At 39.0% G+C, this 27,501-nt stretch overlaps 1 protein-coding gene across 6 annotated transcripts in view; it reads right to left on the bottom strand.

The window, feature by feature from the left end:
• DCLK1 (doublecortin like kinase 1) overlaps positions 1-27,501 on the bottom strand; it is a 259,411-nt gene that overhangs the window by 60,195 nt on the left and 171,715 nt on the right. For 3 of the 6 annotated variants that reach the window (XM_020783820.3, XM_020783819.3, XM_078389982.1), the window contains exon 6: positions 15,012-15,106. In XM_020783820.3, the coding sequence (XP_020639479.2) occupies positions 15,012-15,106 (95 nt within the window). Of the gene's footprint in view, positions 1-852; positions 5,278-15,011; positions 15,107-16,037; positions 16,531-27,501 lie in introns of those variants that run through there. The other 3 variants (XM_078389983.1, XM_020783821.3, XM_020783822.3) reach the window with 2 other exon arrangements.

Below are 27,501 nucleotides of genomic sequence, written 5' to 3'. Positions count from 1 at the left end.
GCAGAATGCTAACATCAGCACAGTGTTTGTGAAGATAGATACTCAGGAGGACAGAAAAACTATATACAACATAAGGACAGGAGGATTGTGGACTTTATTTTTCAAGAGAGAAAATGGGCAAAGGAGCTAAAGGCCCGGGAGCTAAGTACAATGGGTATTAGAAATATGTGGTGTGAATTAAAACCAGCTAAACATTTGGCTGCATATCTGCTGTATAGCTTAATTTTGACCAAACAAACAAACAAATGAAAAAACTGGGCCTGAATGAATTGAAATAATGGTCGAGTGTCTCACACATTTTAGAAAACTTCATTTATATAAACAAATGCAGTTCTAAGTAGTCGTATCTAACTAGAATAATATTTGTGGTTAAGTTTGCCCTTGGAAAAACTGAAATGTCATAGAATATCCTGAAGCAATGTGTTTTTTATCCCACCTTTCCAATGATATTTCCAAAGCTCAGTCTTTCAAATTTTCATAGTAGGCAGCTTACACATAGTGGCTCTAAAGACAAGCTGTAAAGAGACTAGATCAAAATTTAAGTACACACAACACTAATTTCCCATTCCATATTTCAGGTCTGTTCCTTGTCTCATGCTCAGAGGTATGCAGTTATGGCTTGGTAGATTTCGTATCCAGACAACCCACTATATATGTCATCTTCAACTACATTTACTATCTCAGTGCCCACAATTTACATTCTAAAAAGTCACTAAATGCATTTACGGGACCAGACCAATACGATGGATGAATTGCATATTTCAGTGACTCGACTACAAAAATTGTGCATATGCTAGAGTTGGAATTAACATTTTTCATTCCCCCCTCACTTTCAAAATAAGCTCACTAAAGTTTTAAAACAGATTTTCCCATTTATTTATTGCATCACTTACAGCTTAAAATCCAGCAAAAGCAATATAAAGTATGTAAGGTGAAATACAAAACACACACAATGCATTGCATTGATGGTACAAAATGAAGGCGGTTTACTTCATTTATTAGAAAAACAAAGCTGCTTTCAGTTGCAGCTATTTTAAAATGTTTTACAGGTTTTGCTGATTAATAGTTCCGTTGAAACGAAGAGAGAACGAACAAATGAAACCAGAAAAAAATATTTTTGAGAAAATGGTATAAAACTGTAAACTTATGTCATCAATGAGCATTCACAGTACCACTGATTTCTTTCATTGGACAATATAAACCAAATGAAGATTATACAATGGAAGTAACAATTCCCACTCTGTAATATCACAGCACACCAAACAAAATGAGTACACAGTGTATTCAGTACATTCTTGTCTATACCTTGTTGGTATAATTTAAACAAATGAAAGCAAAAATGTCCAAATACATGCACCAGGAGGCATATAATATGCTGTTATATATAGTGTGTGATGGGTTTATGTATGTAGGGAAAAATCAGTTTTAAAGCAGATAATCTCAGATCCCCGACAAACTGTTCCCTTACTGTTTTCACATGCAAGCGTGTACCTATGTATGCAACCACACTGAGAAAGATGTGAAGCAAGCATACATGCAGTGACTGGCAGAAATCTCAGTTGCAACTGGAAACAAGAATGATAGCTTAGAAGACAGATACAGTATAGTTTCTGCTCATCATGTACACGGTTTGGACTAATCCTTCTCTGTACAGTTAGAGTCCGGCTTACAAGATGGCATAGAAGTCAGGTGTGTATGAACCATTTCACAGAACACATCTATACTTTTTACTCACATGACAGTTTGTCTATAGGTGTTGCGAGCCCTTGACAACTGCAGGCTTATATTAACTCTGTTCAGACAACACAATAAATTACGCTTTATTATGCTGGGAATGAGGATTTATGTATTCTTCCATGAGAAGACCAGAAGTTTTATCATTTGATTTGTAACAGATTAGACTTTCAAAATGAATGTGACCTACTTTGGTACAAGAATTTCCTGTCCTTAAGAAAACAAAAGCAAAGCTTTGGAAACAAGGGGGAAAAATTACAGTGCTGTTTAATGAACTCTGAAATTGTGATAAGCATATTTTGGCTAGACAGGAGTAGTGAACGTGTAGACTTCTTGATGCCTTTGGACTGGCTATTCCATCAGTCCTAGCCACTAAAGACCAGGGGTATGTTATAATGGCAGCTTCAGCCCAATAATACAGGAAGGGAGACATCTTTCCTAGCTCTTGGCTAGATCTAAGCAAAATATCTCATACTTCAATGAACTGGTCAAAATATGTTAAACTGTGTATAACTTAAAGAGGTTACAACATCTTATTATTGTATCATTGTTATCATCATAACTACTGAGTGGAAATCCTATAGATCAGTGGATCTCAGCCTTGGGTCCCCAGATGTTCTTGGACTAAAACTCCAAGAAGCCTTCACCACTAGCTGTCCTGGCCTGGACTTCTGAGAGTTGTAGTCCAAGAACATCTGGGGATTCAAGGCTGGGCATCACTGCACCCTTTCCAAATAAAATACATATTTTTGCTACTGCATTTTTAAAATTTCTGCCCATAGAATAAGTAGTTCTTATTGCTGGTAAGGTTGTTGTCTGTAAGACCCAGTAAATGAGCAGCTTTCATTTTAGCAGTCAATGGTTTCTTTGATGATTCTTCAATCATTGCACTGTGTGAAACTGAAGAAATGGCTGAGCTCATTTGAAGAGCTCAGAAAGAAAATTGGCTAACTTAGCTGTCAAATAATTTTAAGAAAATACATTTGCCCCCACCATCATTAGCAAAAACAAGATCAGGATATTCAATTTTAAGAGTGATATAAATAGGTTTTATAAACTCAAATAAGCCCACAGAGTTTATAGACTAAACCAAAAATTAGCCCTGGCTAGAGTAGGTCAGTTGAAACTGATTGGACTCAAGTTGGTCATGGCTAACAAGACCCCTTCATTTCAATAGGTATCTGCTAAGCAGACCTAAAGCCAGATTTACCAGGGGATTGGTAGCTTCACTGGGCCCAGGAACCTTGCCTACACCCCCATCCCTTATCAAAAAAGAGCACTTCTGGTTATTTTCAAGAGCTATTTTAGCACTAAAAAAGGCCTGGGGACCCAAAAGAATATTTAAATGGTCAAGCATGTCCTTCTCCGGACTTGGCAGGATTAGCCATTTTTGTGCCAGCTTTCCCCACTACTGGGGCAAGAAAGGTTTGGGCAAATACCTGACAGAAAGCAGAATATAAATATATCTTTCCTGGAAAGCACATGCCCAAGTGTTGTATTCTGTTGCTCTGTAATTTATAATTCATGAACAACAGTTTTCTGGTTGGCCATTTTTAGTAGACAACACAAAGAAAAAGTGGTATATATTTATAAATGGAAGGATAAATGAAACTACATCCGTGAGGTGTAATTATAATTCTTATGCAGCTGAGTGATTTGTAAAGTGATGTTGACTGTGATCTATACTGAAAATTAATAATTCAATACTGAGATAAATTTGCGTATGAAGTAATAGATGTAAAGGCAATGTTTAAAATATTACATCTATCTATTGTGATTTGCATATTAACAAACATTAAAATGAAAGGGAGCAAGTGATTTTTAAGACTACAATAACTTGTGATAAAAGCATTAATTTCTGAAATAAGCTGACAGAACAAAAAGAGCTAAAATATATCTTGTATCTAATAAATTGTCTGATTTACTTAAGGACTAAGGAAGTGAAAACTTCTTGTCCAAAAATTCTATTGAACACCCTATTCACCTCAGTAGGGCCTGCACAAAAATATTTGACCATGTGTAGACTTTAATAATGATCAATGTAATGCATACATATGTATAGGATGCAGCTCCAGAATTAGCCAAATATATTGTGAGATGTCACAGTGGGAAAGAAAATGAAAGCAACTAAGAAATAGTTATTACTATTAACTATTTAATATACCCTGGAGATTTACTTCTGCATTTAATAAGGTAACTGGCAGAAAAGTTGGACTAATCTTTGTTGCATCGGAGCCTAGAAAATATATTGTCACATGTTGTTAAAATAAAACACAGATATATAGAAAATTCCTTGTGAAAATCCCAGGCTGCAGTTTAGTTCAATCTTGTTCATTGATAATCTTAATTTTAAAGCTAAAAGCAAAGCATGCTGCTTATATGCCACCCCATAGAGCTTAAAGCACTCTCTGGGCAGTTTACAATTTAATTATGCAGGTTACAGATTGTCCCCTGCAGTGAGCTGAGTACTCATTTTACCAACCTCAGAAGGATGAAAGGCTGAGTTAACTTCGAGCTAGCTCTCTGGGATTGAGCCCAGGTCATGAGCAGAGTTTTGGCTGCAGTCCTGCAGTTTAACCACTGTGCCACGAGGCTCTTGCAGTTATTTTGTTGTGATTTTTGCCTCCAAAACTCAGCTCACACTGGCTATTTTTTTATTATAGTAAGAAAGAACTAGTGAGCTACCAATGTTCAATGAAGGGAGGAGCAGAATATTAAACTGTGTCTGAAATGTATATTTTTTCTAAAAAGCTTTATGACATAATCAGTTGCTCCTCCAGTACATTTGCGAGTATCATTTTCCAGACAGATATCCTTGTTAGTAGCAAAATTATAGACTTGTATCGAGTGCTAGTGTGAATGGAAAGGATGCTCCGATGTCTCTGCTGATCTGAGGTTTGAACTACAATGAGTACCAAGTCCTCTAAACTTCAAGAGAGGTTTTTCAGAGGGTGTAGGAGACTACACTGTTAGTAAATTTCTTGCAGAAACCACCACTAGCCTTGGATAGAACCATGGTTGAGTACTTAGCGAAATAATAGCACCTGTCTTGTTAACCCATTCAATTTTCATTTAAAAATGTATGCTTAAGATACTGGCTTTTAAAGTCTCCCCTAACCCAGCCTCTCCAAGCTTGGTGTCCTCTAGATTACTTGGATTACAACTCTTATCATTCCCTGCCACTGGATAGCCAATAAGCAATCCAGCACGCTGGGGATAGTAGAAGATATAATCCAACCCATCTGGAGAGTGTCAGGTTGGGGAAGGCTAAACTAATCTAATGCTCTTCATAGAGATCAAATGGCACTACACACATATCACCAATACAAGTTAGTGTAAATGAAAAAATGCCGGTGTTTTAATACTTAAATATGAACAAACACTTTTGTGCAATTTACTAATGTCAATTAGCAACTAACTACATTCTTAAGAAGTGTTAAATCTTCACCCCGTCACAAACCATTAAGCATTGTTCCAGTTTCTGTTTTATACAGAGTCTCCTACTGAATCCAAATCATCCGAAGAGAGTGGGCGATACAGGTCCTGCAAGATGAAGTGCAGTATAAATTTGTTTATTGTGCATGATTTGCTCCACTGCAACTTTACTCTCATATTTGTGAAGTTTTCTTGAAAACAGTGTAGCATTTTGAGAAATGGATAATGCCATAATGAATGCCTTTACATTTCTATTGTTTGTTCCTTCTCACTTTATATGAGGGAAAGGAAGTGCTTTGGTAGAATGACAGCAGAGGGGGAAATGTAGTTATGTGCTCTTAAGGATGGTAGCCAAGCAACCAGTTCCTATCAGCAGAGAGAAACAGAGCATGTGCATGACTGAATCTGTGTGCCTGTTAAGACTGTGCATCTCCACTCATTTTTTACTCCTACTGCTAGCTTCCTCTGACTGATCAAATAATCTACAAATGTGAGAGGTGTGGGAGTATAATAGATGGCCTCATTCAATCTATACAGCACAACACATGTCTCAGAGATACACAGTACAGAAAAATCAAGAAAGGAAGTTCAGCCAGAAGAAAGGTGGAGAGTGATAGCAGCATTATTTCAAGGTGAATTACATGGAGGCGTTTGTTTAGAGGAGATGGAGATAACAAGGTGTTAATATGACCTGCCATGCCTACCATACAACAAGGTAATTCATCTTCCTCCTCTAATATTGTTTATATCTGCACAATGTGCCCATAGAAATCGGCACAAAAGAAGCCAACTTCTAGCATTTCCCAGTGCCTATACATATTTTGACTTATAGCTCTGATTATCCTGAGCCACTAGACATGCTGACTGAGACTGGTAGGTCTTATAGTCCAAAACTTCTGGAGGGAGGGACCTAAGTTGCAGAAAATTCATGACACAACGAAGAAGATTAGAGCTAGGACACTGCAGTACAACTTGTAAGGAGTGCCAGTGGATCAGACCAAGAGGCTATTTCATCCATAATGTTTTCCCCACTGATTAGCAGTCACTGGTTTCCATTAAATCTATGAGCACGACAATTGTAGGATTACCACTATCCAGAGTAAACATGGCAGTGAAGATGTGAGGTGTAAGAACGTAACATAAGAAAAGCCATGATAGGTCAAGCCCAAAGGCAAATCTACTCAAACATTCTGTTCAAACAGAGGCCAGCCAGTTGCCTAAAGGGAGTCTTCTGACAGGAGAATAGGTCCAACTGTACCTCCTTACATATCTGAGCAATTGATGTACAGAAGCATATTGCTACTGATACTGATAGATGTGCCCTGACTAGAAACAACTGACAGCCTTATCCTCTGTGGATTTACCCAGTCCCCTTTGAAAGTTGCACATAGTGGCAGTAAAGATGATCAGCCTAAATCTGACTTGTCATTGATAAGGATATACTATTTATAAAAACAAAGTAAAATAAAAATGCAAAAGGGGATGTTTATCATCAACTCATGAAAGGAAAAGACAATGCTTCTCTGGATTCTCATTGGTATATTTACTTTTAACTATCTCTTATAATTTTGTTCTTTGGCTGTATAAACTCTCAGATCAAATGCCTTAAAGCTATGATCCAGAAAATTCTGCTGCATACTGTGATAGAAGATTGAAAACACAGGTAGTAGAAAAGGAGAGATGGAGAAGGATGAAAAAGACTCCATCCAATGATACAAGAAAATAAAAGGCCCAAATACACACACATATATTTATAGTATATATAGCTTTTAGGGGGTTATCAGTAATTCTGAAAATATGTAAAGTTGAGGCGTACGAATTTGTGTTTTTGGAGTTGCGATCCAAAAACACAAATCTGTACATCTCTAAGAGAGATGCAATGACAGAAGCTCAATAACCAAGCCTCCACCCCTTGCTTTACAAGATAAAATAGTCTGAAGACAGACACTTGCTCTTTCTTTCTCTGCATAGCCCCACCCTCAAGAACCAGAACTTCGAACTCTTCATTTTGGGCTCAGATGGAGGGCCTACATGGATACAACAGAAACATCCTCTTCAAATTGTCACTTTCACATGTTAAAAGTGACAACAGAGGTTTTTTCTTTATTAATACTGTTTCATAGGACTTTTGCAATTTTTTTATAAAAAATCAGTATTTAAATACAACAAACACAAGCTTTTTAAAAAAGACACCCTTTAGGCAGCAGAAACAATAGTGTCCAGTTCAGATCTGGAAGTTTTAGATAACCAGAGGCATGGGTGCACAACTTAGGGTGCAACTAGATGACCAAATTAGACTGGGCTGGATCGGTCTAAATAGAGTCACATAAGGTCACATAGAGGGATGGTATGCCATTTGAAATGATCCTTGCATTCACATTCACATGTAAGGATTGGGTGGTTATCTCCTATGGGACAGGGGGAGGAAGATTCTAAATCTATAGAAAGACAGATAGATAAAATCTATCTATCTATCTATCTATCTATCTATCTATCTATCTATCTATCTATCTATCTATCTGTCTGTCTGTCTGTCTGTCTGTCTGTCTGTCTGTCTGTCTGTCTGTCTGTCTGTCTGTCTGTCTGTCTGTCTGTCTGTCTGTCTGTCTGTCTGTCTATCTATCTATCTATCTATCTATCTATCTATCTATCTATCTATCTATCTATCTATCTATCTATCTATCTATCTATCTATCTATCCAGTATATCACAGCAGTGAGTAAACCCCCTTACAGTTCATAAATATTTTAGTATATCTTTTCATGTGACAACACTGAAGAAATGACACTTGGCTACAATGTAAAGCAGTGAGTATACAGCTTGTGTAACAGTGTACATGTGCTGTGTGCTGTCCCCTCAAAATAATGCAACACACAGCCATTAATGTCTAAACCACTGGCAACAAAAGTGAATACACCCCTAAGTGGCAATGTCCAAATTGGGCACAAAGTGTCAATATTTTGTGTGGCACCATTATTTTCCAGCACTGCCTTAACCCTCTTCGGCATAGAGTTCACCAAAGCTTCACAGGTTGCCACTGGAGTCCTCTTCCACTCCTCCATGATGACATCACAGAGCTGGTGGATGTTAGAGACCTTGTGCACCTCCACCTTCTGTTTCAGGATGCCCCACAGATGCTCAATAGCGTTTAGGTCTGGAGACATGCTTGGCCAATCCATCACCTTTACCCTCAGTTTCTTTAGCAAGGCAGTGGTCATTTTGGAGGCGTGTTTGGGGTCATTATCATGTTGGAATACTGTCCTGAGGCCCAGTCTCCAAAGGGAGGGGATCATGCTCTGCTTGAGCATGTCACAGTACATGTTGGCATTCATGATTCCCTCAATGAACTGGAGCTCCCCAGTACCGGCAGCTCTCATGCATCCCCAGACAATGACACTCTCACCACCATGCTTGACTGTAGGCACAGCACACTTGTCTTTGTACTCCTCACCTGGTTGCTGCCACACACACTTGACACCATCTGAACCAAATAAGTTTATCTTGGTCTCATCGGACCACAGGACATGGTTGCAGAAACCCATGTCCTTAGTCTGCTTGTCTGCAGCAAACTATATGCGGGCTTTCTTGTGCATCATCTTTAGAAGAGGCTTCCTTCTGGGATGACATCCCTAGAGACCAATTTGATGCAGTGTGAGGTGTATTGTCTGAGCACTGACAGGCTGACTTCCCACCCCTTCAAATTCTGCAGCAATGCTGGCAGCACTCGTACGTCTATTTCCCAAAGCCAACCTCTGGATATGATGCTGAGCACAGACACTCAACTTCTTAGGTCAACCATGGTGAGGCCTGTTCTGAGTGGAACCTGTCCTGTTGAACCACTGTATGGTCTTCACCACCATGCTGCAGGGTTTTGGCAATCTGCTTATACCCTAGGCTATCTTTATGTAGAGCAACAATTCATTTTTTCAGATCCTCAGATAGTTTATTACCATGAGGTGCCATGTGGAACTTCCAGTGACCAGTCTGAGAGAGTGAGAGCAGTAACACCTGCTCCCCCTTCACACCTGAGACTTGTGACACTAATAGGTCTCATGACACCAAGGAGGGAAAATGACTACTTGGGCCCAATTTGGACATTGTCAGTTAGGGGTGTACTCACTTTTGTTGCCAGCGGTTTAGACATTAATGGCTGTGTGTTGTATTATTTTTTAGGGCCAGCACATTACACTGTTATACAGGCTGTATACACACTGCTTTACGTTGTAGCCAAATGTCATTTCTTCAGTGTTGTCACATGAAGAGATATACTAAAATATTTGTGAAATGTAAGGGGGTGTACTCACTTCTGTGATATACTCTATATACTGTATCTAGCTATTCAAATAGTATACCGCTCAATTGGCTTGCCAAACAACCAGTTCAGTACTGGATTCAGAGGGCTTTTAAAAAAATTGATCTTGCAGCATGGGTTCAAGGAGTTGTTGATTCCTACTTTTCCAAGTGAAGCAGGTAAGCAATCTGCTTTGATTCGATCCCAGAGATCAGACATCCAGAACTGAACAAAAATGGAGTGGTCCTAACCCTATGCAAGATAAAAGGCTCATCTTGAAGGCCACCTGCAGCTGGCAGATGGTGGGTGCAAGTAATCTAAATATAGGACACTGTGCCCACTGGCTCATGCTACCAGCTCTCCATATTGTCTGAGGATGCACTTTTTAAGTTTGGCTTGCTATTTTACTCTAATAGGTGCATGCTTATCCTTCTATCATTAAGAAGAGGTGTTTGGAGCTGCACATCAACAATATCTGAAGAGCTACATGTTTTCCATCCTTGCTTTAAGAAAGTAACAGCAAAGGTCCAGGTCCCTGCCTTAAAGAATATGTAAACTAAACTTTGACAAGATGCACGACAGAAAGAAAGTGGTTTCTTAAACAAAAAGAATACCACTGTATGTAAAGTTCAATAGGTAATGAGGACCAACAGGTTATGCTGAAGATTGCTTGCAAAATATGTTATTTCTAAGAGAGTTAGGAAGTTAAAGAGAAAGGAAATGCCCAAAGGATGTTTTGGAAAATTAGGTCCCAAATTTATTTCTGTGTGATCATTCATAACAGAATCACTACACTATCTTTGTTGACTCTATGAGTTCATTCATCCCCATATCTTGATGCCAAAAGACCCAGTTAACACTTGGAAAAAAATTGTTTTAAAAGCAAAATTAATCCCACTTCCAACTGAAATAGTCGCATACACCGCACACCCGAACTGGTGAAAGACACAGCTATGAATATGTTTGCTCCCATAATGGTAATTTTTAGAACCCTCACTCTCTCCATGATTGATTGATACTTGTCTACACAGTCTGGTGACTATGTAGGCAGCTGCACAAAGAACAAAATAAAAGACAGGACTGTTCACCATGTATGAACTGGACGAAAATACTTAAGTATACTACACCACAGTAGAACTACTGCTTCTGCTTCTGATGTTCACAACACTTCAGTTAGTTCTCTTACTAAATTTTGCACTGATAATACTTTCCATTTTCTTTGAAGGCAACAATGTAACAGTACAAAAAATACTGAAGAGGCAGTACCAAAATGAATGTTGCAGTAAATCGCATAATTCAACTTACAACTATGCAAACATTCAAAAGAGATTTCTTGAAAGTTAGAATTTAGAAAGGGACAATAAACCCTGACTGGGACACCACCACCTATCCAGGCCTGTAAAATTATGATCTAATTTGGATGCAACTTTAAACTACGATTTATATGAATGAGCCTCTTGTCTCATCAGCTTTTCATACCCTTCTCCTCTGATGAAGCTATAAGTAGGAAATGGTATCATTTGCTTCTGTTTTTAACTTTCTAAGTTATCAATAGAGATGGTCAAACTGTAGTTTAACTATTATTTAAAAATGTAGGCCAGTTTCATAAACCATGGTTTACAAAACTGGTCTTTCCCAAATTGGTGCTCTCCACACATTTCAAACTATAGCTTCCGTCTGCCGCACCAAGCACAGCCAATAGTCAGGAGGGATAGGGGTTGTAATTCCAACTATCTGGATAGCACCAAGATAAAGAAGGCCACCCTAAACCATAGTTAAGATCAACAAGTTTGGAGCTGCACAAACTTGCAGAAGCAAAAGAATGGAGTTCCAGTAGGAAAGAATAGACATGCTAATGCCTATAATGTTAAGATCATACCAATGTTTCTGTGTCACAGCCTCTAACTGGCTGATGTTTGTCTGCTATTTTTAGTGGTTTTCTTTTCTGTTCTATACAACCCTTTTTGGTGGTAAAAACTGTAGAAGATCACAACAGAAGAAATAACCCAGATGTAACCTTGAACTCTCCATCAATATTTCTAGGCTTTCAAGTAATCAACCCAATTTGATTTTTTTTTCTGGTTATACCTACACTTTCCCCATGCTCAGCAATTTCAACAAAAGACTCAAGTTCCTTTTACACCACCACCCTGTCTCTTGTGCTATATTTTCGTTTCATGTTTGACTATATTTTTCAGTTTCTGTCACTGGTTGCATTCAGATAGAGCCACAAACCATGTTTTCTTTAATCAGTATGACCTACTTTGGAGCTTTAGACAAGAAGATGAAAAACTCCCCACTGTAGTTTGTATGGAAGTATGTTATATGCCATCAGGTTGATTCCTATTTATGGTGACCCTAATAGGTAAAATCTTCTCCACTGTGTTTCCATGGCTGATATGAACCCAAGTCTCTCGAGTCCCAATTTAATACTCTATCCACTACATCCCATTGGCTCTCATAAGTGGCAACCAGGGGCTTTCTCAACAACCTCGGTATGGAGGAGCAATGTTTGAATCTCTCAGAAACTTTTGACACAGTTCCTCTCCTTAGACTTGCCCTATTCTTGACTTAAAATTTCTGAACTCTGCCTTCTAAAATTTGATTCTATCATCTATTCTGTGTAGGAATGACTTAAAATGCACTGAGGGCCTACCATACATCAAATTCAAGATACTCTATAGCTCAGTCAATTTCTGATATATCAATTTAACAGAAAGGACAATTCATTTATTATTATTTAAATGCCATGAATGTTTGTGATGTAGGTTATTGTTATGTACCTATCCATTCATATACAATTAATTGGTATTATTGCTATGTACATTTCCAGCTATAAATTTACAACTTGAAGTTTGATTATTTTTCAGTATAGCATTGTGTTTAGAGCCTCTCATAATCTGAGGTTCTAATCTCAGAGTGGAAAGGCCCTCTATTGGAGACTGAGATTTAGCACGTGCCCAATAATATAAGCCTTGGCACCTGCCTCACTGTGGCTTCACTACCAAAATTCTATAGCAAAACTGGATCATCTCAATACCAGTCTTCCATAACCAGCAGGCAAACTCAGCAGTTCATTCCATTTATTTCCCATCTTTCACCCAAGAAGCTGAACATGGCATACACAAGGTTCTCAAACAGTTTCCCATTCAGACATTGATCAGACTTAGTTATAGCATCAACAAGATCTTGACATTATGTACCATCATTATTAGATTAGTTCAACAAAAAGATGGATGTAACCATGTTAGTCAACAGAATATGAGAGACATGTGTGTGCTGCATTAAGGGAGGTATTATTGAATTCAACAACAGAGGTATTGTTTCCAACTAACATGGATTTGATTAACTGATTGTTCAGATCAGACCTCTCATATCCAGATCAGACCTCTCATATCCAGCAGATGTGTAATCAATACAACTTATAGTGCTTTATATTATGTTAAAATATGGATATAGCTATTACTGCTATTGAAGACTGATTATCATTGTACTTTTCTCCTTTGCAATATTAAATCATTTGTTTTTCATTTTTATTCCACTTAGCTTGTGGGAGAAGCTTACTATTGGTTCTTTTAGCACATTAGAGTTCATTAGCCTACCTTTAAAATATGACATTAGTATTCTTACTCAATTTACTATGGAATGAAGTACAGTCGTGCCTCACTTAACGATTGCCTCGCTTAACGAGGAAATCACTATATGATTAGGTTTTTGCGATTGCTTTTGCGGTCGCAAAATGATGTTTTAAATGGGTTTTTTTTTTCATTTAACGATGATCGGTTCCCTGCTTTGGGAACCGATTTTCGCTTTACGACGATCAGCAAACAGCTGATCGCCGGGTTTCAAAATGGCCGCCGACTGAAGAAAATGCCCCCCCCCGCTGTTTTCTAGGACGGATTCCTCACTTTACAGGCACCGAAAATGGCTGCCGTATGGAGGATCTTCGCTGGACAAGCATGTATTCAGCCCATTGTAACACACTGAACGGTTTTCAATGCGTTTCAATGGGCTTTTTTGTTTTGTTTGACGATGTTTTCGCTCTACAGCGATTTTGATGCAACGAATTAACATCATCAAGTGAGGCACCACTGTATAGGAAAGGCATCAGAAGTCTAACATCAATTTCCAAAACGGAAACACTTTGCAATAAAACATGGTCTGAAATACAGTAGTGTATTGCAACTAGGGTAGACCTATTAAATCAGTGGAAATTTGGCAAGTCAACACCTATAAAAGTTCTAGCGATTCAATGGGCCTACTCTAGTTGCAACTTACTCTTGGATTTAGCTGCAATGTCATTAAAGAAAAAGGTTATTGTAAGGAGATGCTTTTCAACAATGCCAAATGTGGTAGACCTTTGGTTATTAATGTGTTCACACAAACAGCTTCCAAACAAGAACTGCATACTGGGGATGCTATGCCTGTTTGTTGTTGTTATGTGCTGTCAAGTTGGAACTGTCTTATAGCAAACCTAATGGGGCTTTCAAGGTACGTGAGATATTTCAGGAGTGGTTTTACCAGTCCCACACCCTCAGTGATCTTCCATGGCTGAATAAGGATACAAACCAAGGCCTCTTGCACCCTAGTCTGTCACTCTATCCACTATATCACACTGGGCGCTATGCATATAGGAGACAATTATTTTCAATAGGTATTCTGAGGAACTTTCGAATTTCTTAGAAGTTTATTACAAACTTCTCAATAAAATCATGAATGATATCTATTAGGACTTTTTCAAAAATTTGCTCATCCCTCACCATCCTGAAAATTGTGGCCTCTAGAAACTATTAAATGTCTTTCAGGTTCATGCAGGGCAGCTGGAAGGCCCAAAAGGCTCACTGCATAAACATACTCTTCTGCAGCAGACCATGGCTGACCTGCAAGGATTCCTGGGAAACTTGCAAAATGTAATCTCTCTAAATAGCTTCACAAGATTTCAGCTTCCAAGCCCTGTTTGCTCTGGGGTACTAAAGCCATAGTTATTTCACATCACTTTGGACTTGATTTCTGGATTTTGGTTACTGCACCGTTATCTACACAGTAAACTCTTGACAGAGCTTCCATTCATTCTAATCATTTACATGAGTAGTTTTAAAAATAAACTGGTAAAGAATGCAATTAACAGTTCTGTGGTTGGAAATATGCACTCAATTTCTTGGGGCATGCATTCATATATGCGAAGCTATGTTAAAAGAGATCTCAAATATGGAAAAACTGTCGTGAACCAATGGAAGGCTGCAGAAGGAACTCACCATGCCAACCTGTACGTATGTCCATTTTGGCAATAATCACATCCCAACACTGGGAGACTAGTATTGATCCTATAATGGGTCACTTGCTTGGAAATAATTATAGGTAACAGGTAGATGAATTAGAATATGATTAACAAACGACAGTGAGGAAAATTCCTCATCTCAAAGGGTTTTTCAGTTGATCAATGTGGTAAGGGTTCCCTTAAAGGCAGGAAACTCATCAGCCACTGGGTTAAATAAAACTGCTTTGTATCAAGGCTTCTTGTTGGCAACTGTTAAACTTCAAGTTTTCTTACCCTCTGTTTCCGCAGGCTTCCTGGGCTGGTGGGAGAAGGGCTTGGAGACTTCCCAGAGCGGGGAGTAGACAGCTGGCTACCAGGAGTTCCATTAACTAGAAAGGTAGGGGAAAAAAGGAGAAACAAACTAGCTTTGTGCAACCGGGAAATAAACAAAATATACAACCAGTGTAATTTTACTATCTATCTTACTTAGTTCAAATATGCTCCTCACATTTATAACAGGCATTAAATAAAGTAGTTCTCAAGCAACTAATCTCTACAGCATGAGTCTCACATGCCTTACATTGTACTTAAACAAGTGATCAACTAATTTGTATTCACTGTGTGGCCACAACGCTGATGAAATTAAATTTGTCTTTAACTGTAGAGTCTTTCTGCATGCAAAGAGACATAAAGACATACATTTTTTTCTGCCTTTACAGTTGCTCTCTGTATAAAATCCTTTCTACTCCATTTGTGCCAATTGTGTGCCATACCTGTTATTATTATCCATTCAAAATTTAAGACCCCTGCTGTAATAGAAAAGGAACATTTCTAAAGGGGGAGGAGAGTAATGTTGAAACTAATGGGTCACTTTTTCATAGATTTCTGCATGGCACCTTTGACCCCAGCATTAACTCAGAACAGTAAATCTCATGGGCTCTGCCATTTCCAGCATCACTAGCCACTGCACTTCAGTGACTCCCCTAAAATATAAACAGACCTTTTAAACTGTTGATACACAAGCGTCTCTTGATTTACATAATGTCAGCTATAAAATAGAGAGCAAAACCCCATACGTATGGGAAGGCAGAGCATAGAGCAACTGAGCAAAAGATAACAATGTTCTGAAAAGCACAAAGAGAGCGATACAGAGGAAAAGAAACACTACGGCATAAAATGTCTCCTCAGACACACCACTGCTAGGTTATAGTCCATATTCATCAGCAACAGGGGGGGAAAAGCAGCAGCTACCAAGCATCAGAACTATTTCTTTTGCATTCATTTAAACATAACAGGATAGCAATCAGGCATTTAACTTACCTTCTATGAGTTCTAACATGGACACAGACTTAGTTTTTAACCTAATAATGCCAAGCAGGAAAATGTTTGCTTTTGTACTATACCCAGGCACTAGCAGAAATGGGAAGCGCTGGGATTAGTTAAGGATAGCCAAAGCTGCTCACAGAGAGAGCTGAATGAGATGCAGGATTCATAAGCTGAAGTCTTTTCTGCGTAAAGCTGACGTCTTCCGAGCAGCAGTGGGAGGTGCAGGCGCTGTCTTAGGGGCTACATCAAAGGTGTCAATTAAGCACAATGCCGCGACTTCAGGATGCTGAGCAACTACAGCCCCCACTCGGAACTACAAAGCCCCCAAAGCCTTAGTAATCTTATATGCTACTGCACACTGAATCATAATGAGGTGCCTTTGGGGGCAATACACCAAATGACTCATCTGAAAATCACAATGACAATAACTCTTGGAAAACCTTAGCTGACTGGCAGTCTCACAACTGCTAGAGCCATCAGAGGAACTGGATTTTACAGCTCTGTGCAGTGGGGAGGCAGCTTCCTCCCATGTGCCAAATAGCCACGGTGGTAAATGCCTGGCCCAGATAGTTTATGCGCATAGATTGCTTATTTGGCTCATTTCAAAATGATATCATACAGTATAAGGAAAAATACAATGTTGATATCTGCTCAGTTTGCCTCTCAAAGCCTGTCTCTTGCAGTATACGGGAACAGTTATGGGAACCTGTGGAGTTGACCAAGTACTGACAGCCAGAGTAATGGGGAAATGTATAATTTAAACTTTGGGGAATCTGCTGTTTTACAAGCATGTGTATGACTCCAATAGTCTTCTGGGTGGATTCTTGCCAAGAACAACGGTTCACAAATCTAAACATAACCATCATTAGTCCATATCCAGTTGCTTGTCTCAGCTAGAGTGGACTCATTGAATCAACTGCTGAAGAGTAAGTCAACACTTACAAAAATCCCACTGAATCAATGAGTTTACTCTGGTTTGGGCTAGCAATGGGATAATGGCCAAGAAAAGTAGACCTGTTTGATCAATTGCTGAACAGTTAGTCAACAATGGGTTTATTCTAGATGAGACTAGCAACATACTGGCGAACAACATTACATGTGGAGAAGAGCTCCCACACATGTCATTTAAGAGTCAACACTGTTTTAACAAAGGAGTACTGGTAGTGGGGCTGCAGCCAACAGCAAAGTATTGCTAATATGATCAATGGCTTTGTTTCAATAATTCTTCTATCATTGTGACATGCATATGAAGTCACATGTGCACAACTACTAATATGTCTTTGTGGATCCGGAATGAGGTTACCGTATAATTCTCAAGTCAGGCCTCTGGTTAACTACTGCCTGCCAGAGGTTTTTCCTACTCCTAGACAACGGGCCAGTAGCCAGAAAGAGATTGATGTTAACGACAATACCTGATTAGAGTTGAAAATATTAATATTGCAGAGAGGAGACAAACATTTCGTTATGTGTGAAATCATACTTCAAATGAGTCTTTTGATTAAATCCTGAAGACCAGTCACCATACAGAGCAAGCTAATTTGCATAATCCCAGAGGTGAGAAAAACATCTGCTGCAATACTCATGCTCACATTAAGAATTTCCCTCTGTATTTACCAACTGTCTCTAACATCTGTTTCTAGTCTCAGGAAGACCACTTCCTTGGAGACCTCCATCAGAGCACACAATATTGGGTAGTGCAACCTATGCTGTAGTGTAGTGCAACCTATGCGGACAGTGCTTGCCACCTCTACTCCTTCCATTTGACACCATCATTTGCCCAGAACCTATCAGCAGAGATACTGGACACTGAACTCTTGGTTCATCAAGAAGTTAGACAAAAGGAATAATCCTTTACCCCAACCACTTCTGGATTTATAAGCTTAGGAAAGCTGTATTTTATACTTTTATCAAACTTGTGAAGCAGGCAATGCCACAACTCCTTCAGTAGTTCTTTGAGGATTCAAACAAATACTCTGAGAGCCAAATCAAACTCACTAAAAGAATAAAACTCTTTAGTTCTTAAGGGACACAATATACACAGTATGTGAACAATCAGAATGCACACTAAATTTACAGATGTTTTAATTGCTAATGTCCAATTTCAAAACAAATTTGCAAGCTACACCTAATCCAAGGAGCCTGTGGAATTACCATCAGGTGGTTTTTAAAGTTATGGAATTGCATCTTCTAACAAGACACATCTGCAACATCTAATTCAGACCTGAGAAAGCGGAAGATGTCAATGCAATGACTCTATTGTTCAATCAAGCTGAAATTTTCCACTTATGATTCAAAAGTCATCAGTAATCAGGAAATACACATTATTTGTTAATATCAAAATCAACCACTGCATGTATTTCATAAATATAAGTTCTCATGGAGAAAACACCACTCTTTCAGACTTAGCGCAACCCCTTCATGGATACTGCAGAAAAATGTTACACATATTTCATAAAATGTATCTGGCATTGCAAAATTGGTGTTGACATTGTAAATATTTGGGGGAAAAACTGTGAGAAGAGAACTTTGTCAAGCTATAAGACTAGATCCCTGCATTCTGGCTCCTTCCTATCTTTTTTCTGTATTTTGTCAGGGGATTTTGCTTCTCCCCTTCATGGATTGCTGCCTTGTTGTGGCGAAGGGGCTCGAGTAGCTCAGAGAAGCTATGGGCTATGCCGTGCAGGGACACCCAAGACGGACAGGACATAGTGGAGAGTTCCGACTAAACGCAATCCACCTGGAGTAGGAAATGGCAATGCCACTCCAGTATCTTTGCCAAGAATGCCCCATGATCAGAAACAAAAGGCTAAAAGATATGACGCTGGAAGATGGGCCCCTCAGGTCGAAAGACATCCAACATGCTACTGAGGATGAGCGGAGGACAAGTACAAGTAACTCCAGAGCTAATGAAATGGTTGGGCCAAAGCCGAAAGGACGCTCAGCTGTGGACGTGTCTGGAAGTGAAAGGAAAGTCCAATGCTGCAAAGAAATATATTGTATAGGAACCTGGAATGTAAGATCTATGAACGTTGGGAAGCTGGAGGTGGTCAAACAGGAGATGGCGAGAATAAACATCGACATCCTGGGCATCAGTGAACTAAAATGGACAGGAATGGGCGAATTCAGCTCAGATGACTATCATATCTACTATTGTGGGCAAGAATCCCATAGAAGGAATGGAGTGGCCCTCATAGTCAACAAAAGAGTGGGAAAAGCTGTAATGGGATACAATCTCAAGAATGATAAAATGATGTCAATACAAATCCAAGGCAGACCTTTCAACATCACAATAATCCAAGTTTATGCACCAACCACCATTGCTGAGGAGACTGAAATTGAACAATTTTATGAAGATTTACAACACCTTCTAGAACTGACACCAAAGAAAGATGTTCTTCTCATTCTAGGGGACTGGAATGCTAAAGTAGGGAGCCAAGAGATAAAAGGAACAACAGGGAAGTTTGGCCTTGGAGTTCAGAACGAAGCAGGACAAAGGCTAATAGAGTTTTGTCAAGAGAATAAGCTGGTCATCACAAACACTCTTTTCCAACAACACAAGAGGCAACTCTATACATGGAAATCACCAGATGGGCAATATCGAAATCAGATTGATTATATTCTCTGCAGCCAAAGATGGAGAAGCTCTATACACTCAGCAAAAACAAGACCTTGAGCTGACTGCAGCTCTGATCATCAGCTTCTCATAGCAAAATTCAAGCTTAGACTGAAGAGAGTAGGAAAAACAACTGGGCCACTCAGGTAGAAACTAAACCAAATCCCTTATGAATACACAGTGGAAGTAAAGAACAGATTTAAGGAACTAGATTTGGTGGACAGAGTGCCTGAAGAACTTTGGACAGAGGCTCGTAACACTGTCCAGGAGGCAGCAACAAAAACCATCCCAAAGAAAAGGAAATGCAGGAAAGCAAAGTGGCTGTCCAACGAGGCCTTAGAAATAGCAGAGAGGAGAAGGGAAGCAAAGTGCAAGGGAGATAGGGAAAGTTACAGAAAACTGAATGCAGACTTCCAAAGAATAGCAAGGACAGACAAGATGGCCTTCTTAAATGAACAATGCAAAGAAATAGAGGAAAATAACAGAAAAGGAAAAACCAGAGATCTGTTCAGGGAAATTGGAGATATTAGAGGAACATTTTGCGCAAAGATGGACATGATAAAGGACAAAAATGGGAGGGACCTAACAGAAGCAGAAGACATCAAGAAGAGGTGGCAAGAATACACAGAGGAATTATATCAGAAAGATGTGGATATCCCGGACAATCCAGACAATGTAGTTGCTGACCTTGAGCCAGACATCCTGGAGAGTGAAGTCAAGTGGGCCTTAGAAAGCTTGTCTAACAACAACAAGGCCAGTGGAGGTGATGACATTCCAGTTAAACTATTTAAAATCTTGAAAGATGATGCTGTTAAGGTGGTGCTACATTCAATATGCCAGCAAGTTTGGAAAACCCAACAGTGGCCAGAGGATTGGAAAAGATCAGTCTACATCCCAATCCCAAAGAAAGGCAGTGCCAAAGAATGCTCTAACTACCGTACAATTGCACTCATTTCACATGCTAGCAAGGTTATGCTCAAAATCCTACAAGGTAGGCTTCAGCAGTATGTGGACCGAAAACTCCCAGAAGTACAAGCTGGATTCCGAAGAGGCAGAGGAACTCGAGACCAAATTGCTAACTTGCGCTGGATTATGGAGAAAGCCAGAGAGTTCCAGAAAAATATCTACTTCTGCTTCATTGACTATGCAAAAGCCTTTGACTGTGTCGACCACAACAAACTATGGCAAGTTCTTAAAGAAATGGGAGTGCCTGACCACCTTATCTATCTCCTGAGAAACCTATATGTGGGACAGGAAGCAACAGTTAGAACTGGATATGGAACAACTGATTGGTTCAAAATTGGCAAAGGAGTACGACAAGGCTGTATATTGTCTCCCTGCTTATTTAACTTATTTGCAGAATACATCATGTGGAAGGCTGGACTGGAGGAATCCCAAACCGGAATTAAGATTGCTGGAAGAAATATCAACAACCTCCGATATGCAGATGATACCACTCTGATGGCAGAAAGTGAGGAGGAATTAAAGAACCTTGTAATGAGGGTGAAAGAGGAGAGTGCAAAAAACGGCCTGAAACTCAACATCGAAAAAACTAAGATCATGGCAACTGGTCACCTCCTGGGAAATAGAAGGGGAAGATATGGAGGCAGTGTCAGATTTTATCTTCCTGGGCTTCATGATCACTGCAGATAGAGACAGCAGCCACGAAATTAAAAGATGCCTGCTTCTTGGGAGGAAAGTGATGACAAATCTTGACAGCATCTTAAAAAGCAGAGACATCACCCTGCCAACGAAAGTCCGAGTAGTCAAAGCTATGGTTTTTCCTGTTGTGATGTATGGAAGTGAGAGCTGGACCATAAAGAAAGCAGACCGCCGAAGAATTGATGCCTCTGAATTGTGGTGCTGGAGGAGGCTCTTGAGAATCCCCTGGACTGCAAGGAGAACAAACCTATCAATTCTAAAGGAAATCAACCCTGAGTGCTCACTGGAAGGACAGATCCTGAAGCTGAGGCTCCAGTACTTTGGTCATCTCATGAGAAGAGAAGACTCCTTGGTAAAGACCTTCATGTTAGGAAAGTGCGACGGCAAGAGGAGAAGGGGACGACCGAGGATGAGATGGCTGGACAGTGTCTGCAAAGCAACCAACATGAATTTGACACAACTCCGGGAGGCAGTGGAAGACAGGAGGGCCTGGCGTGCTCTGGTCCATGGGGTCACGAAGAGTCGGACACAACTAAACGACTAAACGACTATTTTGCTTCTGCCAGTGAAAAGCCTTGGCTGTTCTGATTATCTGTAGGATATCACTGAAAGAGCTGGAAGACACTTCCTGCTCAATTCTTAAAATTTTTTATGGAAAGTAACAGTATGAGAATGCTGATGCGTGCAGCTGTAGCAGCCTAGAGGCAGGTCAGAACAAACACAGGAGACTTAATTCTGTCAATGGTCCATGGACTTTCCAGACCACCTAATCTCTCCTTATTCTAATTTCTCACATATTTAAAGTAGATCTGTCATCTGATTAAATAATTCATAATTAAATATTAAATCTCTCTCTCTTTCATTCACACACAGACACACAGATATTATCAAAGACTAAGAATAAATGTCCTTCTGAAATGCAGAAGGGAAAGGTACATAACCTAAAATTTAGCAAACAAAAGGTTTCACTCCTTGTTGGAAAGAAGAAAACTTCTTTCTCTATTATAACAATTAAAACAGCCTCAAAATTCTGTCAATGGTCCATGGACTTTCCAGACCACCTAATCTCTCCTTATTCTAATTTCTCACATATTTAAAGTAGATCTGTCATCTGATTAAATAATTCATAATTAAATATTAAATCTCTCTCTCTTTCATTCACACACAGACACACAGATATTATCAAAGACTAAGAATAAATGTCCTTCTGAAATGCAGAAGGGAAAGGTACATAACCTAAAATTTAGCAAACAAAAGGTTTCACTCCTTGTTGGAAAGAAGAAAACTTCTTTCTCTATTATAACAATTAAAACAGCCTCAAAAAGCAAACCAATGTATCATTAATTCAAATTCCCAGTACCAAAATTTGTCTTCATCAATTAAACTGGGAACATTGATTTAATGTAATGTTGTAGTAGCTAAGTATCATCATGGATTATCTTTCATTGATGTTGCTAATTCTAGGTGTCTGGCAGTGGATCATATTTTGGGCTTTTCCTCTTATTATTGCTTTGATGTACTTACTGTCATTTTTACTCTTTTAAAGCTATTTTTAAAAGAGTCAATTCTTACGATTACATTCTTTCAGAGAGAGGAGTCACAATAACATTCCTCTCTCACAGTCTCTGGGTAGGAAGCTCATACTTACTTTCAAACAGCCACCCAATTCGTAAAGATTTTTCACTAGCAAGAATATCTCTCACAAGAGAAGTATGTACTGACACGAGAACCCCTATGCCTATTCTATCCTCACTGTCCATATTGGAAACATGACTTTAGCACCCAATAATATACTCACTGAAGTTCTGTTGCTTTGCTTAGTAAGTGACACCAAATTAGGCCCATTAAATCAATGGTGATTTAGTCAGCCAACTCCTCCATAAGTTCCATTGATTCATATCAATTACAGTAGATCCATTTGAATCAATGGAACTTCTGGAGGAGTCGGCATACCATATCCCTAGTGATATGCTAAGCAACAGGGTTTCACACCAGGGGTTTAGAATGGTTTACCATTTCATCCTCCAGTGTGATAAATGTAATAAGTGGATAAAAGTCTTACATCAGAGTAATAGTGAGGAACCAGCGGGAGAATACTTAGTTTCTCAAGATGCTCTGATTTCAAGGTGACCATCCTTGAACAAAAAAACTTGAAAGACAGATCCTAAAGGAAAACAGCTGGACAAAGACACCTCTCTGTCTCAATTTCCTTTGGCTTGCATAGAGACAGAAATAGGTGCTTTTATCTCATCAGCCTATCTATGCAGGTTTGTCTATTTTGTCACTACTGTTGTATGTTTTAAGACTATCGTTTGGATGACTTACTCTACTTGTATTTTTTCGCTCCAATTCTCACCATCTCAAACAATGCAGTTAAAGAAAGAAAATGTGGAGGGTGTTGAGTACCTTGGAATTTGTTTGAATGAGCAGTGGGAATAAAGCCATGCAACAAAAGTCAGAACAGCAATGGCTCAAAGAGCATTTCTCTTTCAGATGAAAAATTTGATATGTAACAATGGCATCAAAAGCGCATTGTACAAGGTTTTGTACATTTACAGCAAATGGTGCAGTGCAACATATTCTCGGTTGTATTATATCAGTGATTCCCAACCTTGAGTAACCCAGGTGTTCTTGGACTGCTACTCCCAGAAACCTTGGCCAGCACAGCTGGTGGGGAAGCCTTGTGGAAATTGCATTCCAAGAACAACTGGAATACTAAAGGTTGGAAATACTGTAATATAAGGAATAAAATCATGGGCTTTTAACACAGACAACTATAAAGATAATAGTACGTTAGCCAGAAAAATAACTGATGGAGAAATAATAATGCAAATTAATAAATACCAGGAAATCATGAAACACATAGAATGCAGAATGCTGGAATTTGTTGGTCATGCAATTTGAAAAGAAAAGTGCAGATTATTACAGCTAATCATTGAAGATGAAATAAATGGGAAAAGGCTGGAAGGAGATGAACTTCTTGGCTCAAATCCTTAAAACTGGTGTGGATGCTGCATAATGCCATTGTTGAGGGCTGCCACATTCAAAACTAGGATGGCTAATGATGACACCCAGCCTCCTACAGGAGAGGAATAAGAGCAAGTCTCATCCTCTCTTCTAACTTCAAAGTGCACCAACTGTGCAAGTTTTTTTTCATCTATACTTGCCTTTAAAAAAAGACTTTTTTCTACTATAAACAACATAAATCTTTTACCTATCCCTGAATGTTAGTTAGTCATGATCTTTCAAGGCCTCTTCAAAGCCACCATTCAGATCTGAGGTTGTGCAATGTCTTTACTGGATCACTACCATTCTCTTAGAATTTTTCATCCAGCAAAGATGGTACAAAAACTTTGGATAAAGGCAAATAGTTCAAAAATTGGGCCAGATATAATGACTCTGGCTCACGACTACCAACAAAGCAAGCAGAGTTAGATTCTAAGGATGGAGTTTTGTGGCAACTTTAAGACTAACAGAATTATTTCTGCTTTCATGGATTACAATTCATTTCTTTAAACACATTGCTCAAAATATTTCGTGATTTCATCCCTATAGAATCTCGTATTTTAACAGTAGCTTCTGCCTTCCTGATTCCCTTATCAACCATGCTGATACACTTTAGCTTTATATTCTTTATGCTCAGATCTCATTCACTATTGCTGCTTATTTTGTTACAAAGAACCAATGTGTATACTGATTTTTGATGGGAGGGATTCTGACATTTTAAAAAACAGAAATGCATTCTAAACTATGAGGATATCAAAGAATAAACATAGCAATTCCTCACTAGGTCCCCTTGTCGTTGTTGTGTTGGGTTTTAATTACAGTGTTAATCATTTATTCGTCATGACAAATCTACGTAATTTACAATTCCAGTTCTAAAATACCAATCCCTTCACCATGAGATTCAATTCTGCAAATTTAAAAGTGCAACTTGATTTTCAAGTATAATCTTGCCAGTTTTGTGAAACATGTACGGCCAGGATTTTGTGCTGGGACTCTATTATTAATAACTGTTAGGAGAAGTATGAACATGTTGTACTCTATAAAATGTGCATGTTTGGTTGATACTGCTTATTTACTCAAAAGGTCTGCCAGACACACCAGAGATGCAGGATAGGAAAACGTTGGAGGGAATAAGTTGAAGTTTGTTCTAGCAAAGAAGCCTACAAAAATTCAAGAACACATAATAATTAATAACGTTCAACAACAACTTTTAAATGACAGACTAATCCTTGTACCTCTATAGGCATCCCAAGAGGATGTTGAATTGCAGATTTTATAGTGCCCACTAACTGGCTGTTCAAAATCTGTGTGTTTTTCAATTGAGAAAACACACACACACACACACACACACACAGAGGAAATGGCAACAATGGCTGCTTTGCTGCAACAATCAATTTTGGTTGAATTGTATGCAAAAAAGGCAAAGAATGCAACAAGAGTAACAGCTGAGAGTACAACAAAATATTTCATCTTCTCATGAGATGAGAAGAATAACTTTACAATTCTTCTCCTTTGTCTATGGGGATGAAACAAGTGAGGATTTACATGCCTGCCCTAGACTTTGGAAGGTTGTTGTTCATTTTACTTGGATCCTGATGGACAAATATTCTAGCAAGTATCCAATGGTGTGCTTTTACCAGATTGGAGTTTTTCTGTCAGAAGAACTGGAATAACCCTTTCACGTTCCTATAGGTCCCATGTGTATCCTAAAACCAAATTTGGGGGGTAGGGCTGGAAAACCCTCTTGAACCACAGTGGGCTGTAAAGAGAAGGGGAGAGGAGGCAAATAAAGTTCTGACTTCCCTGGTGGAAGAAGTGGAAGTAACTAACTCAGATCCTGGCCAGCGTTTAGTACAAGGCAATGGACAAGCTCCCTTCTTATGTACCAGCCCTGGCCACTTAGCCATCTCCGATTTCCCTTTCCTTTTTGCATGAAAAGTATATTGTATATGGGCGTATTTTGCATGAAGAGTATATTGCCTATGAGCATATTTTGCATGACACATGAAAACTATCCTTATCCCCAAGTCTTCCATAACAGTTCTCCAGTCCTAAACACAAGAAATTAATACACCAACAACTAATACAAACAATGTTACAACCTTGATCAGCTAATGTTTACTTTCTGTTAAAGGGAGTAAACCATACAAACATGATATAACCATGGATTAAAGCATCAGTTTTAAATAAATTACTTGCAACATTAGTCCAGATTTTTGTAATCTCTTCTGTTTCCAAATATTTTTATAATGACGTTTATGGAAAAATGAAAATTAAAGACTTCCTACGCTTAGCTGGTAAGATGCCTAAAAATTTACAGAGTTGCTTCTTGTGCTTGGCAGCACCGCATGGGTCATTTTAGCATCTGCTGAGAAACAGTTGCCCAGATCAATCCGAAGCTCTTGTTGTGGAAATCTTAGGTCAGGGAGTATAATTTAATGTCATGCTCTTCAGCCTTACAGGAACCTTTACAAGAACCACAAATCCAATAACAGAACAATGTTATGAATCTAACTTAATGCCAGTCTCCAATGTGTTTAGCAGCAAATGTTGCCATTTATACATCACTCTATTTTACTGGCCTGTATACACTCCTTGGAGATTGTGGCTAATGTGAAATGTTTAGGCACAGGATTGTCTTGGCTCCTCAGCTAAAGCCTTAAATCTGATTTGTCTGCCCATTTCCAACAAGCTCCTATTTGTTTGTTTTTTTGTTTGTCTGTATACTGCCTATCTAGAACGTGTCTACTCTGGGTGGTTTATGTATAATATAAAAATAAACTAAGATAAAATCCAGATTAATCTAAGATGGGAAAGGAAAAAAGAAAGAGGGGGGAAAAAGAAGAGAAATAAGAAGAAGAGAAAAGGGGAAAAGAAAGAAAAGGGGAGATAAGCTAGGTAATGGCTGTAGGGAAGGCCTGCCTGTATAGCCATGTCTTCAAGTTAGTCTTGAAGGCCCTCAGCAAGGGAGCCAGGCGGATCTCAACATGTAAGTTGTTCCAGGAGAGGGGCCACTGCCGAGAAGGCCCAATTTCTGTTTTTTTTTCCTGCCAGGCCTCTCTTGGCATTAGCTGCCCGGCCTGACTGGAGTCGGTGATACGGGTACAACTGGGCAGAAGAAGGCAATCTGCCAGATATCAAGGTCTTAAACCGTTAAGGGCTTTAGATGTAATGGTT

The sequence above is a fragment of the Pogona vitticeps genome, chromosome 3 (assembly GCF_051106095.1).
Source record: "Pogona vitticeps strain Pit_001003342236 chromosome 3, PviZW2.1, whole genome shotgun sequence".
In the NCBI taxonomy this organism is placed as follows: domain Eukaryota; kingdom Metazoa; phylum Chordata; class Lepidosauria; order Squamata; family Agamidae; genus Pogona; species Pogona vitticeps.
This window is presented reverse-complemented; position numbering and strand designations above follow the sequence as displayed.